General features: G+C 47.1%; 1 protein-coding gene across 2 annotated transcripts; it reads right to left on the bottom strand.

Annotated features, from left to right (window-relative positions):
- Positions 1-268: 268 nt before the first annotated feature.
- METTL13 (methyltransferase 13, eEF1A N-terminus and K55) lies at positions 269-14,970 on the bottom strand. 2 transcript variants are annotated; one of them, XM_007165320.2, is made up of 8 exons: positions 14,510-14,969; positions 12,396-13,155; positions 10,907-11,106; positions 9,263-9,458; positions 6,228-6,395; positions 4,700-4,915; positions 1,987-2,118; positions 269-741 (listed from the first exon to the last, which is right to left on the bottom strand). In XM_007165320.2, the coding sequence occupies exons 1-8, from the start codon at positions 14,660-14,662 to the stop codon at positions 467-469; spliced, it is 2,100 nt and encodes a 699-aa protein (XP_007165382.1). In that variant the 5' UTR covers positions 14,663-14,969; the 3' UTR covers positions 269-466. The 2 variants fall into 2 exon arrangements, with proteins under 2 accessions (XP_007165382.1, XP_007165383.1); XM_007165321.2 differs by lacking the exon at positions 4,700-4,915 and having other exon boundaries at positions 14,510-14,970.
- Between the last annotated feature and the right edge of the window lie 2,407 nt (positions 14,971-17,377).

The raw sequence follows: 17,377 nt of genomic DNA, 5'->3' as shown, positions 1-17,377 counted from the left end.
CAGCGTAGATGTTCTCTTAAATGATCCTACTCTATTTATAATCTTTTGGCACAGAATGTTCTGCTATCTCACTTGAGATTGTTCCTTTAGGACCAAGAGAAGGAGAAAGCAAAACAAACCAGCAATCACATTTGATTGTCTCCAGTCCTAAGGAGCTTGGGGCATGCTCGTTAAGGCATCACACCTGATGGGGGCTCCAGCAGGGACTCCTACTCAAGGACACAGTAAAGGAAGCAAAGGCAATCAACCCAAGCAGTACTGAAGAAGACAGGATGGAAAGGATTTTTTTATTTTCCCAGATCTTCAGGCAACCTCACCAAGCTGGAGGTCGCATGCAGGTGAGTATGAAACTAAGAAAAATACAAGGCTTAAAAAGTATTGTGCATTATATTTCTTCAATCTCTGGTAGGCCAGGAGCCCAAGGTTAGTCTGGCAGGAAGCTGAGAGGACTGCCTCGTCCTGACAATCACACAATCTTCACAGTTTTGAGCATGTCCGACAGGACGTACGTGTCATCCCAGCCCTTTCCAGGCTTCCTCAGGGTTTGCTCCAAGGCCTGGGCCATTTCCAGCAGCTCTGGCGTGGCAAGTTTCCGCTCAGGGTGCGGCTGACAGAACAGGATCTCGTTTACTTCACCCTCAATTCGCCGGACATATAGGAGGGGGAACACCGCCTTGAGCCCAGCCAGCACTGAGTCCTTTAGCCCTAGGTCCCGGCACACGAGGTTGAGGATAAAGACACCTGTAGGGTGGGGAGGAAAGGGTCAGAATGACTGTGGTTCAGGGGACACGTTGGAGACAAGGTTCAGCTCTGAGGAATATAGCCATTCCTGCCCCAGGGAGGCTGGTGGACCAAGGAACACACCTACAGCGGCAGTGACTTTGCAGAGAACACACAGCATACAAAGGCAGGAAGAGAAAAGCATGGGGGATGTGTGAACCATGAGAAAACTTCAAGCTAATTTCTTGCTCTTTTGTGCTGCTAACAAATGTTACCATTCTCCATGCTTCAGTTTCACAAAGGATTGCTTTGAGAAAGAAGTAATTAATACCCCCAAGTAAGAATGTAGCAAAAAAAAAAAAAAAGAATGTAGCAATTCCACAGAGAGATTATGTTCTTGACATATATATCACATGCCTTCATTTGTGACAATTAAGGGTTCTAAATCAACTCTGTTCACCACAGTACCTTAGCCAAATCAAAATACCTGGGAGGCAGTGAACATAAGGATTAAGAGCTCCAGCTTTCAAGTCACAAGGATCAGGGTTGGAGCCTTAGCTCTTATCTTGTGTCACCTTGGCAAGTCTCTACCTCAGTTTCCTCTTCTGAAAACAGGCTGCTATGAAGATGAAATCACATACTGCCCAGTCCAGGGCATGTGGGAAGAATTCAAATGGTCACTAGCGCCACCATGCTGGTGGGGATGTGAATTGCTGCGACTACTTTGTAACTGTGTGGCAGCGTCTACAAAAACTGAACATATGCATAATCTGTGATCCAGCAATTACACCCCTACATCTATGCCCTACAGACCTGCACACACATTTCACCAAAAGGCATCTACTAGAACGTTAATGGCAACACTTCTTATAAAAGCCCCAAACAGGAAACAACCCAAATGCCAAAAGCAGAATGGAGAAATAAATTGTGTATCACCCAGTGTCAACACAACATGATGGGTGAATTTCACAAACATCATGCTGAGTGAAAGAAACAGAGAACATTCCGTATGGGCAAAACTAAGCTGTGCTGATAGAAGTGAAGATAGTGGTTATCCTTGAGAGGACAAGTTACTGAAAGGAGGTAAGAGGTGGACTTCTGGGGCACTGGAAATGTTCGGTGTTTGGTGCTGGTAAATGAATATGTTCAATTTGGGGAAACCAATCAAGGTACAAGGTACTTATGATACATGCATTTTTCATTAAAAAGAAAAATGTCCTTAAAGGGCCCATCCCTTCTCCCTCCCCAGCCTTCTGTTCTTCATACCTTCAGGAGTCAAGATGCTTTTGACCTTCTGCAGGAAAGGTTGGGCCACAAACGCTGGGGGTGGGCAGCTCATTCCCAGGGTTAGGTCCTTACTGTCCACATCAAACATTATGACATCGTAGTGAGGTCGTGCTGGGAAAGAGAAGCAAACGAGTCTTTGTCTCTGCTGGATACAATAACGCCATTTACATTCCTCCACCACATCTCCTCCGTGACCTGTGGTGGGCACAGGTGGCTAAGTCAGAAGGATGACACGGAGGATGCGGTCTGCTTATGAGGGCACTAGCGTCACAGCCCAGAGGAGGCACGTCATCGGCGTCCTGCTGTGAGTGCTCCACGTCTACGATGGGGCCTGCATCTCATCTTCTTCCTCCACATCTTAAAGCCCTTTCCACACACACACATTACTGGGGTCCACTCCAGCAGGATTACTGCTTGGTTAAGAGTCCATCTAGGGTTTCCCTGGTGGCGCAGTGGTTGAGAGTCTGCCTGCCAATGCAGGGGACACGGGTTCGCGCCCTAGTCTGGGAGGATCCCACATGCCGCGGAGCGACTGGGCCCGTGAGCCACAATTACTGAGCCTGCGCGTCTGGAGCCTGTGCTCCGCAGCAAGAGAGGCCGCAATAGTGAGAGGCCTGTGCACCGCGATGAAGAGTGGCCCCCACTTGCCGCAACTGGAGAAAGCCCTCGCGCAGAAACAAAGACCCAACACAGCCATAAATAAATAAATAAATAAAATATTTTAAAAAAAAAGAAAAGAGCAACAGAAGAAACCATAGGGTAAATATTAAAAAAAAAAAAAGTCCATCTATACCAGTGATTTTCAATCCTGACAGAACATTAGAGTCAAACGGGAAAATTCTAAAGATTCAGAGAACCTGGCCTCCACTCCTAATCAACAGAGTTAAAACCCTGGGGTGGCGAGGAACAGATGGGAGGGGAGGTGCGAAGCCTCTGGTGTACTTTTCTTAAGCTCCCCAGGTGATTCGAAATATAGTCAGAGTTGAGAACCGTTGATCTAGACAAAGCAGCTGAGCTGCCTCTGCCTTTAAGGGCTGACCCTGCAAATGGTAACTTTAACTTAACTCTGGAAACAGCATATGTTGCCTCGTAGAAGAAAATGTTCTCAAATTAAAGTTAGCATATCTTTTCTAGCTGCTTGAACAATTACTGGCTCAAGAAAGAACTGATTTTGCTCAATGCGTGAGAAAGAACTGACCATGAATCTGATGATCCACTCCTTACTATAATGTTAGTCTTTACAAGGGGTAGGCCTGTGATACTAACGATTTGTTTTGGGCAAACTTTGAGACAGTGCTAATGATTATTCAATAAATACATATTTACTTAGGACTACACATGTCCATCACTGTTCATAGCACAGACCTGATTTTGGTTTCTTCAAGAGCAGAACATGTTGGCTCATCCAAGTCCAAGGACAACCAAGGCCCACATTTGTGGCACTGAGCCCCCCAACAATCCGAAAGGTTGCTGTTAAGACGAAGGCCAGGGCTGTTCAAAACTGACTTAGAGGTGATAACAACAGCAGCACATCATGGATTGAGTACCTACCATGTGCCTGGCACTGTTTTAAGTGCTTCACATGTATCAGCCCTGGGCCCCCAGACTGGTCCCAGCCTCAGAGAGTGAACCTGTGAAACCCTGATAGAGTTAAGTTCAGTTTGCAATTACATAAGACAGCATCTGTCCATCCCAGCACCAAAACACTTACCCCAGGCATCCCGTTTTGCCACACCCTTCCTGGAAGATACTCTAACCCGGCGAGAACCAGAGCATCTATTACAGAATGAGCAGACCGGGAAGGGTGTGTGGCCTGGGCTCCTCAGGTTCACGTAGGACTGAACCAACCTAACTGACTTCTCCCTGAGGGGCTCATGTTCTGCAAAGCATCAGTCATCAGAAGCCTATATATTAAGCTGCAGAAGCATCAGGGGAGCTATTGTAAAACATTAATATGCCTTTTGTCCAAGTCTGAGATACAAATTATTATAGCAAAATGGAGCCTTAATTCCAGTAGCAGCAGGGCTACTGGAATTCCCACTAACACCTGCATCATGGTTTAACCTCAGCACTATTGACATTTGGGCTAGATAATTCTTTATCATCAGTGGCTGTCCTGTGTATTGTAGGATGTTAAGCAGCCTCCTTGGTCTCTACCCACTAGATGCCAGAAACACCTGTACCCAATGGTTACAACAAAAAAGTGCCTGCGGACATTGTCCCTGAGGTTTAGAACCACTCATCTACATGAATGCTGTTTTGCTCTGTTTCTGGCTTCACCTCTAGCGGAAAGATTTACAAAACAACTTCCCAACACACACCCCCAACGTTTCTTCCCCTTTTCCTCACTCAGATACAGATTCTGGGTTTCTTGGGATGATGAGAAAGTGGCAAGGTTACAGGGTCAGAAGAGATTTAGAAGGGAAGCCCACTCGTTTGTTAGTGTCATTAGTGCAGGAAACGGTCTGTTTTGCTTGTTGCCACAGCCCAACCCCTAGGAGTACTGAGCATGTGGTGGACACTCTATATTTATTGAGTAACTGTCAACAAATGAATGAACAAACGAACTGGTGAAAGACTGGGATGATGCTGATGCTGCCCTCTCAGAGGTGAGTTCTAGAGGCTCCTGCAGGCCTGACAACCTGGGATCAATCCTCCCTCAACACCCCTCCAAATTCTCCAGTAGCAGTACCTTCTTCTTCTGCCAGGCTGCTAATATAGTCCAGGCCATCCGCGATGTGGACCTTCATACGGTCGCTCTGGGAGAAGCCAAACCACTGAGTGGCCACTTGCAACATGGAGGGGTCGATCTCCACAGCATCGATGCAGGACTTTGGGAAATGATCGTGGACAAAAAGGGGGAGGCTGCCCCCACCCAGGCCTACCACCAACAATCCCAGTGGGGTCTCTGTAATAAAGAATAAAAGCATCGCTTTACCACCTGCTCACTGTAAAGTTTTGCACCACAATTGGGGAGGGCAAAAGAGGGAGTCAGATTGTTGGTGCTGCCCAGGGGACACAAGATTTAGTAGAGACCTGGCCTCCCTTGTCTCTTTCTAGAAACTCGGGAGTCAATTTAACATCTGAAAACTCAACCCTGGCCTCACAATCCTTCCTTTACTAGATCCAGAAGAATGAACCAGTGTATTATTATCATGGCCCCTTAAAGATCCCAAAGCACTCAGCTGACATTATAGCAATAACCCCCACCATAAGCATTATTAAACCCCTCTAGGAAACGGGAGGGACAATGGCCAACATCTGGTTTACGATCACAGGGAGTGTACATGTGATGCCCTCTGCTCAGCTTTCAACTCAAAGGCCACACTGCCTTCTCAGACACAGCCACCAAGCGAGGGCCATCCACCCAAGTTCCAGAAACCACAGGAAAACAAAGGCCCAAATCCTACACACAAGCACAGAAAAACCACAGCAACCACAGGGGATGAAAGGAAGGTAAGAAACAAGAGAGAATCACCAAAAGGAGACAGACCCTGAGGATTAAATGGAAGAACTGAGACTCTAGGGACATACATCAACACCAAGATAGATCAAATGTACAGCGTGTTCCAATAAGACATACTTAGGGACTTTGGGTGAAGACAGTTACAAGAGTAGACAGAATCATGAACATTTTTGCTACTGTGGTCAGATTCAAACCTATTATTAGTGATAAGGCTATGACTGTACTATCTATACTATGGTTTTTCTTTTTAAAGTAGAAATTCAAGATAGAATTGCATCTAGTACTCAAATAATGCATCACTGAAAAGCCAGAAATTCTCCTAAAGTGCACAGGTATATTTCTCCGGAGATGTGATTTTTAAATATTCCATCTGGTTACATGGGTAAATGCATGTGCAAAAATTCATCAAGCTGAACAACTTAAGATCTGTACACTTTACAGATCTCACTGAATGTATTTTACACACTAACTTTTTAAACTGAAGTATAGTTTATTTTACACTGATTTTTAAAATAAATGAAGAGGAAAAAAATTTAGGTATCAGCACATGTAGCTGTTTCAAACAATTTGAGTTTGAAGGAAAAGTTATTTGGATGTTCATGAATGTAGAAGATGGTTGGGAATAAGACAGACATGACTATATGTGCATCTGTTGGTCTATAATCATGGTTCTTAAACTGCAAGGCAGCTGACACTGATTACCTCCGTGATCTTACATGTTCCCTCCTGTGGAAGGCAGTGGGGACCCCCTCACCTAGGAGCAGCTCCGGGTTTCTCAGCAGGGCAAGGCCGGCAATCATGGCTTTGTGGTGTTCACAGCACAGGTAACTCTTATCAATGGCCTGCCCCGGGGCTGCAGGGGGGTCCTCTGGAGTATCAGCAGGCCGCTGCTTCTTCCTGTCTTTTTTCCGTTTCTTCTGGGCTAGGTCACAGACAGAGATGAATAAAGTCACATGCGTGGTACACTACTCCTTGGAAAGTAAGGCACACCAGCAGCAGTGTGCTGCAACTGGTTTGATGAGACTCGAGAACCCAATTGTGAAATATGCAGACATTTTGTGAACTGATTGACATGTTGGTGGCTTGAAATCTGGCCATGGTGGCCATTTTTATGCCACAGAAATTGGCAAACAGTGCATATCATGGCTTTTTTCCCCAAAGAGACGGTTGTTAAACATTTAACATACACCAGAGAGTCAGAAAAGGGAAGTGGCAAAGAAACACCCCAAAACTCAGAACACTGGGAAAACTCAAGTGAGGAGTACTAGTACCTCTCCTCTGGGAAATATAAAGCCGCTAACAGGTGAGAAGTTTATTCATCAATTCTTTTAGGGGAAAAAGGACTTAGTTTCCAACTACCTCCTCTATGCCAATTACTATACTAGGACTTTTACTCTTGTAGCTTTGAAACAATCCTATATCAATGCTCTTATTCCAATTCTTGGCAGATGGAAAAACTGAAGATCTGAAGAGTTATTAATTAGGCCCAAATCAGTAGGCAATGCAGCCAGGATTTGAACCTGGGACTACCTGTCTGCAGCAGCTATCATCTTTCTACTACATCACACAGACAGTAATTCATACCACCCCACTGGACAAGGACATCACAAATGTTCACAGAAGGGGGGAAATCGTACAAAAGGCCCCTCTACTCTCCCTCTACCTACTCCCTCAACTGCTCCAGGACAGAGTGAACAGATGGCTCTGGGGTTTTCCTAGGGACCAGCTGTACCATTGGGCACTGAAGTGTAAGTGGCAGTGTGCTTTTCAGAGATGTTAAGTTGCTTTTTAACACATTCTCCTCTTTGCTCACCAATACTTCCATGAGGGAAATCATTCCCATAAAAATTAAGTGATAGGGGCTTCCCTGGTGGCGCAGTGGTTGAGAATCTGCCTGCCAATGCAGGGGATACAGGTTCGAGCCCTTGTCTGGGAAGATCCCACATGCCGCGGAGCAACTAGGCCCGTGAGCCACAGTTACTGAGCCTGCGCGTCTGGAGCCTGTGCTCTGCAACAAGAGAGGCCGTGGTAATGAGAGGCCCGCACACCGCGATGAAGAGTGGCCCCCACTTGCCGCAACTAGAGAAAGCCCTCACACAGAAACGAAGACCCAACACAGCCATAAAAAAATAAAAAATAAAATAAATTAAAAAAAAAAAAGGAATTAAGTGATACTAAGAAGGCTTGACAACAGTGGGGAAAAAACCCAAAACCCAAATCGGAGGGCAAAATATTCTTTGAAGCACTTTTACTGAGCTTTCAGTGAGATCAAACTGAACGAACCTGCAGCCCAAGTGACCCAATGACAGCACAGGAACCCAACAAATATGGGTGCACATGACCAGGGGACACCCCTCAAGAGGAGACCATCCTGCTGAGAATAACCTGATCCTGAGCTGTGGGCAAACCCATGACCTCATGAGGTTCTGAATTCTCTCTTTTCGCCCTCCTTCCAGATGGCCTTGCCAACAGGACAGCATCATCGGGCAAAGGGAACGACCGGCAATCAGGAGAGCCAATTTCAGATTCCAAGCCTGACTCTCTGTGCCTCTAAAGGGAAGTTATACTGGAGAAGGGGTGGGGAAGAACATTTTTCTACTCTATACATGTGATCTGTGATTGATTACAATGAGTAAGTATTACTTTTATAATACAAACATATAATGCCCCGAGAAAATAAACAAACGATTGCTCTCCCCATTAGTGGGCGTTTCTGAGCAGCACGTGGGAGACCACTTAAAAGAGAACATGGTGGGGGGCTTCCCTGGTGGCGCAGTGGTTAAGAATCCGCCTGCCAATGCAGGGGACACGGGTTTGATCCCTGGTCCGGGAAGATCCCACATGCCGCGGAGCAACTAAGCCCATGTACCACAACTACTGAGCCTGCACTCTAGAGCCCACGAGCCACAACTACTGAGCCCGTGAGCCACAACTATTGAAGCCCACGCGCCTAGAGCCCATGCTCTGCAACAAGAGGCCACCGCAATGAGAAGCCCGGGCACCACAACAAAGAGTAGTCCCCGCTCGCCACAGCCAGAGAAAGCCCATGCACAGCAACGAAGACCCGACGCAGCCAAAAATTAATGAATGAATTAATTAATTTTTTAAAAAAGAGAGAACATGGTAGAGATCTACCCTGTCAAAGCCTGTAGCCATGGGCCACTTGTGGCCATTTAAACTTAAATGTCAGTTCATCAGAATTAAGAACTTACATCAGAAAAAAGATTAAAGATTCAGTTCCTTAGTCACACCGGCCATGTTCCTAGTGCTCGGTAGCCACATATGGTTCATGGCTGCCACCCTGGGCAGCTAACTGGGTATTAAACATTTCCTTCACTGCAGAAAGTGCTACCAGACTAGGTGACCTCCAGGGCACCCACCAACTGTACAACCCTCTAAAACAGGTGCTAGGAGGTGGCCCCATGGACGAGGGCAGGTCTACTGAATTAATATACAGACGTATATGGAGCAACTTGTAAAACACGTGGTCTTTGAACTGCAGGCATTGAAGTGATTATCACATTTGTCTGATAAACCACCACCCCTGCTCCTTATCACTGCAGAGTCAGGCTTTGCTCAAGAACAGAATATCGACCTCCCTTCTGTTCACTGCCACTCACACCCTAAGAGCCCAGATGATAAGAGGACAACCCACAGAGCCGTGTGCCTCTGGTCACAGGTATCTGGGTCCGTCCTACAGCTCCGCCAAGCTCCCAGGTCTTTCTGACCACCCCAAATTGTCCATACGACGTCCATGTGGGCCCCACCACTGTGCCCACGACGCCTCACCTCTGTGAGACACATCCTGCAGCAGCCTGGCTTCTGACTGCACCACGTTCCTGTTGCTGAGGAAGATCAGCCGCCGAAAGTAGCGCTTGTCATCCCCCTGCACATCCTCGATGACGTAGTCGCCACTCAAAGGGCTGCAGTCTTGGTGCTGAACAGTCCGGACCCCGATGTCCCCACCCACAGACAGGAAGGGTACCTGAAGGAACAGCAGAGATGTGGTGAAAACACCAGCTCAACTGAGAAATACGAGACATTATAATCCCTTCGCTTTGTGTGTATGTGAAGAATCCCCGCACCACGGTTCTGAGCAGCAACAACTCCGAAGATTTGCCATTTTGTTAAAGTACTCTTCTGGGGAGTTTGACTAGATCTCAAAAGGTTTAACTGACCTTTCTGAAAACCAACTGAACAACTAAAGATTCCCCAAACCATTCGTGAAATGCAGTTGGTTCTCCACAAGAAAAATATGAGTTTCTCAACAGTAATCCTTAAAAGGACTTTCAATAGTCCAAGACAATGAAAGCTAGAAGGAAGCCTCAAGAAGGGACTAGAATCATGAGAGAAGGAATCTGAATAGGGATAAAGATATCAAAATCCATGGGGAAAGCAACCACTCCAAATTTGGTGAAGTATCTCCCTTCCCCCAGTTATTCTCAACTTTTTTCTGCATTCTTCTAAACAGAAGGAAAACTTAGGAGGAAAAAATACATTTTTCTCCTAAACTTTTCCATTCCCTTCCCAATCTTCACATTTATTTCTTTTTAAAGACTTACAAGAGTATTTAATAATCATGGGGGACTCCTGACTTTGCGGAGATGTAGGCACTGTTGAGAGAAAGTCACAAATGAACCTCCCCACACGATCTGGGTCTCTCTGATGGGACACCAACCCCAAAGTCTTCCAGAAAGCATCAAATACATATTCATTGGTAAGCACAAGTCAGCCTCGTGCGCAGAGCCACAGGCTGGGAACCCAGGAGCCTGGGTTCTTCTTTTCAGTTCTGTTACTACAGCATCAAGCTTCCAGGTACCTTGTCTTTCCCATCTATCAAGAAGGATAAACTTCTTTCTATAAAGCCCTTGCAATAAAGTCACCTATCAATTACCCTCTCTTGTGACCAGGATAGTACAAGACAGATGGTGTCAACTGATAATACCATATCACCATTTTGGCAAAAACCTTCAGATTCCTTCCCAGTGGAACATCAGACCAGCAATGTTAATATCCTGAAAATTAAGCTGAGCTCTTTTGGCCCTTTCCCATTCTACCTCACATAATGATGGTTCTAAGAAGCAAAATGGCCAAGGAAATCCTGCGCAAAGTGAGTTAGGAGAAATACAGCCTGAGTAAGCTGCAGTGTGAAGAGCTGGAGCTTGCAAGGTGGAGAGCACTTCCTTCATGCCATCCGAGTGGCCCCACGGGCACAGATGCTACTGGGGGTCTCAATAAGGGCAACCGCTCACCTTCCACTCACTGCCTGGGACATAACTTCTGCTCACTTAGCTCTTAGCTGCTGACATGCCCTCCAGGAACAGACTAGGGTCACAGACCCTAGTCCTAGCTTCTGCCAAGATACCTCTGCCTTCCTGGCTACTAATATGACTTCTCCAGAGACCCTGAAAGCTGCTACCAAAGCTTTGTTACCTGCTGCTGGGCGGGCATCCCGGCCGGGGCCAGCTCCATGACTCTGGCCGACAGCTCGGCCTGGATGCTGTCCATGCCTTCGTACTGCTGACCTCGGTGAAGGGCCACTGTGATCAGCCTCCTGAAGCCCGCACTGGCTGCCAGCTGCTTCCGGCCCTCCTCCATGCCAAAGAGCCACTCGGTCTCCCGACCCTGGGGGACTGGAAAGAGGCATTTGCTGACAGGGAGTCCTGGGAGAAGTTCAAGCCCACGACCAATATGCCCCACGTGGCAGAGAGCCAGCCCCTACCCCAAGCCCAGCAACCCTTCCAACTGTGACCTACTGAGGGGCTATCAATCCCCAGTCAACAATGTCCACAGCAAAGCTGCCATCAGACCCATGGCAGGACCCAGCATGGAAAAGAAGTGTGAGCGTGTATGTAAGAGGAGGGAGGCAAGTACCTAGTGCAAGAAAAATAGCAATAATGCTAACACTTCTTACGTGCCAGGCATTATTCCAAGCAGTTTACAAACAGAAACTAATCAAATCCTCACAATAGCCCAAGATGCAGGGAGTATTATTATTATTCCCATTTTATAAATGAGGAAATTAAGACACAGAAGTTACATTATTTGCCCAAGTTCACACAGCTCGTGACTGGCGAAGCTAGGGCTCAACCCCAGGCAGTCCAGCCCCAGACTCCATGCTCGTATCCGCTGTGCTATTAGTTCTCACAGGTGCACAGTTAGGATAAGGAAATACTCGGAAAAATGGATTCGATGTCAGGAAACAAATTACCAGCATGATGTATCACCACCTCACGTTTGTCTAGAATATTCTACTTTTGAGAGCATTTCCTCATACTATCTCTTTTGATCATTACTAAGGTGAATCTGGTATCTGGTATCATTTACCCCTTTCAATAATAACACTAACATTTGTAAAACTTATCATGTGCCAGGCACCATTCAAAGAGCTTTTTACACTTCTCACAATTACACAGTTAAGATCTCACTTTATAGATGAAGAAACTGAGGCACAGAAAGAACACTAACTTGTCCAATACCACCAGGAAGTGACTGAGCCAGGACTGGAAACTAAATAGTCTGGTTCCAGAGCTCACTTTTCTAGCTACTACTCTGTACTGTCTCTGAATTCAGCAGAGACGCACAGAAACTTCCCCAGGTCACACAGCTTACAGGCTACAAGGCTGGGACTCCTGTTGCTTCCACTACTCCTTGTTACAAAGTGACTAACATCTCTACAAATGCGTGACCTGCCTAAAGTCATCTATATTACTTCAAGCCTTTGCAGTGGAAGATGAGAAGAAATAAACCTCAAATCCAAGCAGGCAGCTCCCCCTTCCTCATGCCCTGGGCAGTCTAACCTCTTCAAGCACCGCCCCCTGCAAGATAAAACCAGCCAAGGCATACCCATCCACCAAAGCCCCAGCCCCAGCCCCTGTAAGCCAGCCCCCTCCAGGGAAGAGAGGCAGCAATCCCAACTCACTGATGAAAATGGCAAAATGACTGTCCCGCGATGGTTTCACAGTGGGGCTGTCCACCACGTGGAGGGTGTAGCGTGGCTCCCCAGTGTCCCCACTGCACAAGTCCAGAGACACATTCCCCAGCCCGGCCTTGCGGTACAGCTGGCTGCACAGCCAGACGTACTGCTGCCGCTCCCGCACCGCCTCAGCCAGCCGCTCGGCACTCTCCAGCCGCACAGGCTTGCCCTGCTCCTGAGCACACAGCTCCAAGATCTGAAGGGCAGAGCCAGGGACCGGCCTGAACTTGGTCATGATGAAGGCAAAGACAGGCAAGGAGAACCGAGGCTCTGCTTCCAACAGCTGGTCTTGGCTGTTGGCCACCTGGTGCACCCTCACCATCCACCCCTCCCGAGAGAAGTGACCCACTGCTTTCTTCAGGACGTGAGCCTGAGCCAGGGAGATGCAGAGGTAGCGACCGCCCACCTGCAGGACACGGCCAACCTCAGCCAGCATCCTGTCCACCTGCTGCAGGGTCGTCTCCTCCTCATCTGTCAGGACGGCGTCCAGGGTGCCCTTGTCCAACACCACCTGGAACGAGGCATCGGGAAACTCCATCTGTGTCATGTCCATCTTCAAGAAGCTCATCTGGGGCCGTCGGCCGGCATTGCGTTCCTTCATTTGCTTGATGACGACCTCACTGATGTCAATGTTCACTATATCCTGATAGCCCACATCATACAGCTGCTCGCTTAGCTCTGAGTTACCACACCCAATCACCAGCACCTAGGGGGAAAGAAAACAAGATGGAGGTGATCAAGGCAAAGGAATGAGCTTCAGACACTTCAAGGAATCAAGTCTCACCCTGGCTGCTGTATGTTTTCAGAGGGCAAAGATGCTATGCCATGAGAGAGCACCATTACAAAGTTGATTCTAGGCTCCATCTCGAAACACCACTGGTTAGAAGAACTCACTAGTAACAAACCACGTTCCGCTATAACAATGCAAGTTATGCAGAAACAAACTAACCGGCGTTGTTCTTTTCTCTGAATCAAGCGTTTATTAATCAACTGCAGGAACAAACTAATCATGGTTGTTCTTTTCTCTGAATCAAGAATTTATTATTCAAGAATTGATAGGAAGTCACAGAATCCAAATACAGTAGTTATAACTGAAATCTCCTATTTGTTTTACTGTTGAAAACCTAGGTCTGGCATAATCCTATTCCACTCATGCCTCTGGCTCCAACTCATGATATTGTGCTATTTTCTGAAGCCAAACTTAAAACACAGGTTGTTGCCTCCCTCTCTGTGGAGGAATCTCCCATTGATCTTTCAAAATTCTGCCCTGATGTCACCATCTCTGGAAAAGCATTGTACAATGACAAGTGCATAAGCTTTGGAGCTAGGTGGATCTAAGTTTAAATCCCCACACGACCACTTACTACATGTATGGTCTTGGGCAAGAAACTGGCTCTCTGAGCCTCAGTTTCCTCATCTGTAGAATTCATGTATTACCACTCACCTCAAGCTTTATTATGAGAACTCAGTGACTGAGCAAACACACACACACAGCACCCAGCATAAGGTTTGGCTCTGAAAGCTTCCTCCTCCAATCTTCGTTTTCTACCCTTCTTCCTTCCCTACTTCCACCTCTATCAAACCTCTTATTACTGTATTTGGCACTTTTCACTTCTGGAATGTGCCCAGGATTTATATCTTAATGCTTGTGTGGCTTAAGGGCTGAACACAGTGCCTGAAAGTCAGTGGGCCCACAACAACTATTTGATAACAGATTCATTTATCAGTAAAGCCACGGGTGCTGCCAGCTCCACGGGGATGCACAGTGACAGAAAAGCACACTTCCCTCACTAGTCGGAGATGTCTCGGTTGCACTACTAAAGAAGTCATTCTTCCAGTGAGGTTATTAATTCAAGAATGATCTGGGGGTGGAAGCTCTGTTATCTGAAAACCTTTAAAAGGATACTTTGTAATTACCTTTTAGCTAGAATGTTGTATGGAATCCTGAAAACATGGGCCCGTTTAGGGCCCCCACGCCTGTCACCGTCTACCAAGTGCAGGATTTCTGTTATCAGTTCCTACCTTCCAGGGCACACACAGGGCTGCCCGGCCGCGCTTACCTTTTCCCTGGGCTTGATATATTTGTGCAGCAACCCGCACAGTTCCAGGTAGGTTCCATACCACTCGAAAGCTTTCTTTCCCCGCTGCTGGAAGAACTTCTCCCAATAGTCAATGGAGCCAAACTCCTTAGGGCTTTTAGGTAAGAGATCCATATTCCCACTGCTCGAGCTGCGTCTTCAAGACTCTCCTACTCCCTGTGCGGTACCATCCGAGGGGTTTCCCCACGCGCTGGTTCTGGGACACCGCAGCAGGAATTCTTTCCACGGACAAACAGCCACATTGACTTGTCCCCCACTCAAAACCCAAAGGGATGACCTTTACACGCCCGCCGCACACGCAAGGCACTGAACCTAATAAACGCTCACCCCCTGTTCCACCGCAAAGCCCCAGACCCATGTGGGGAGGCCCTCACACTTTTTCAGAGCTCGGTTTCAGAATCGGCAATCATATCCGGGTGCGAGGCTTCGCGATTGGTTGGCTGCCCAGACCATCTCAGCAGCTCATTGGTCAGTGATTTTCGTCCTGGCACGTCATTGGCTGCAACGCGCTCGCCTCACGCCGGCGGCTTCGTCGCAGGCGCCGCGCTTTAATTTACGTGAACCGGGGCGGCGCGGGGCGGGGCCGCGGGGCCGCGGGGCCCCTGGCCGGAGGCAGGGCGGGAGCCGGGGTGTCCCGGTCCCAGACTTGCGTCGGAGCACCGAGCGGGGGCAGCCTTCTCAGCTCTGGGCTTTCCAGCCTTGGAAGAGAGCTCCCGGGTCCCAGGCTGTTTGTTCCTTTCGTCTCTGAGCTCCCATTCTGATCACGAGACACATAAGGGCTGAGCACTGACGGCGGTGGGCACACTGGAGGAGGGGGGCCTCGGAAAAGAAAAACTTGTAGATTAGAAGGAAGTGAGGCAAGGGATGAGTAGAGCCAGTCCATAGCAGAAGAAAACTGCCCAACCCAGCTGTATCTTCTGCATCTCCCACCCCACCCCCGCGTTACTTTAACCACTTTACTTATACAATTCAGGTTTAATTTGGAGGAAAGTAGCACTTGGCTGTGCTCAGCTTGCAGGATCTTAGTTTCCCAAACAGGGATTGAAGCTGGGGCCCCAGCAGTGAGAGCGCCTAGTCCTAACCACTGGACTGCCAGAGAATTCCCAGGGTTTCACTATTAATAATGTAACAACATGGAAATTCAGGGGAAAAGAATAACAACCAGTTATTCAGAAGTGCGTCCTCTTCCTCTTTCTCCTTCCCTCAAAGCACAGTGCACAAAACTTAAGGCTCATTTTGGTAATTGGCCTCCTCAGGTTGTCATTCGGATGTCATCTAAAAGTAGTTACTTGGGACTTCCCTGGTGGCGCAGTGGTTAAGAATCCGTCTGCCAATGCAGGGGAGACAGGTTCGAGCCCTGGTCCCGGAAGATCCCACATGCAGAGGAGCAGCTAAACCTGTGCGCCACGACTACTGAGCCTGCATGCTGCAACTACTAAAGCCGGCGGGCCTAGAGCCTGTGCTCTGCAGCAAGAGAAAAGCCAGTGCAATGAGAAGCCGGTGCACCGCAGCGAAGAGTAGCCCCGGCTGACCGCAACTAGAGAAAGCCCGCGTGCAGCAACGAAGACCCAATGCAGCCAAAAATAAATAAATAAATAAATAAATAAATAAATAAATAAAATAAAAAACCATTAAAAGTAGTTACTACAGCTTATTTTATGTATTTAATGAACGTACTATGTTTTTAGATGCTCATCTTATCCAAACACCCTAAGGAAGTTCCTGTGAATGGCACTGTTTTAAAATACGTGCATCATTGGGCTTTTCACAGCATTATAAACTGCAGGAGGAATTTACAGACTGAGGATGTTATGGGCTCTTTCCAGATTCTTGGACAGCAATACCATAGAAATGAATATCACCTCCTCAAGACTCTTAGGCAAGCAAAGCTTTTTATTTAAAGAGATAGCTTGAACATAACAAGGATGGCGCAAAAAAAAAAAAAAGCACCAGCTCTCAGAATAGAAGGGGCAAGTTGATTTTACAGTAAGTCCCCTCCATACGAAGGAGTTCCATTCTGAGAACGCGTTTGTAAGTCCAATTTGTTCAAGTCCAACAAAGTTAGCCTAGGTACCGAACTAATGCAATCAGCTATATAGTACTTACTGTAATAGGTTTATAATACTTTTCACACAAATGATACATTAAAAAACAAACAAAAATAAAGAAAACATTTTTAATCTTATAGTACAGTACCTTGAAAAGTACAGTAGTACAGTACAACAGCTGTCATACAGGGGCTGGCATCGAGTGAACAGGCAAGATTTACTGACTGGAGGAGGTGGGAGGTGGTAGAGCTGAAGGATCGTCAGCAATAGGAGATGGAGGGAAAGCTGCAATTTCACTCATAGCTGACGTGGATGGAACGCACATTTGCGTCTCTGAAAGTTCGCAACTTGAAGGTTCGTATGTAGTGGACCTACTGTATAACAAAACGGAGGGTTTGTCTCATGATCACTGATAATTTTCAGAAATAATCAAACTTCTTTGATCAGCAACAGGTGGCCCCATGGTGGCTATCAGGAATAGAGAGTGCTTCTCCGAGGAGAAAGAAATGCATGAGAATTTTCTGTAAGAAAGCACAGGAATAGATATGGTTAAAATTTATAGTTGAGCTTCTTGTCTTGTGGCAACTACGTATACTCCTTAGTGTAACAGAGATAAAGTTAATTTTTTATTCCTTCAAGCCTGGTTTTTGTCTTTGGGACGCAGGCCCTCTGGGCCTTTGTTCTTTAGCTTGCAAGTTCTGTTTGCCCAAGGCGGTTCCCTGGTCCTTCTCCAAAATGGCTGTGCTCTTGTCATCCTGTCTCAAGGAGGGCAGGTAGGCTT

The sequence above is a fragment of the Balaenoptera acutorostrata genome, chromosome 1 (genome assembly GCF_949987535.1).
Source record: "Balaenoptera acutorostrata chromosome 1, mBalAcu1.1, whole genome shotgun sequence".
Taxonomy (NCBI): domain Eukaryota; kingdom Metazoa; phylum Chordata; class Mammalia; order Artiodactyla; family Balaenopteridae; genus Balaenoptera; species Balaenoptera acutorostrata.
This window is presented reverse-complemented; position numbering and strand designations above follow the sequence as displayed.

Coding starts and splice junctions, on each gene's coding strand:
- METTL13 (XM_007165320.2), bottom strand. CDS start 14,662: ATGGATCTCTTACCTAAAAGCCCTAAGGAGTTTGGCTCCATTGACTAT. Junction 9,459..10,906: donor GGATGCCCGCCCAGCAGCAG/GTAACAAAGCTT, acceptor CTGTTCCTTCAG/GTACCCTTCCTGTCTGTGGG. Junction 4,916..6,227: donor AAACCCGGAGCTGCTCCTAG/GTGAGGGGGTCC, acceptor TCTTTATTACAG/AGACCCCACTGGGATTGTTG.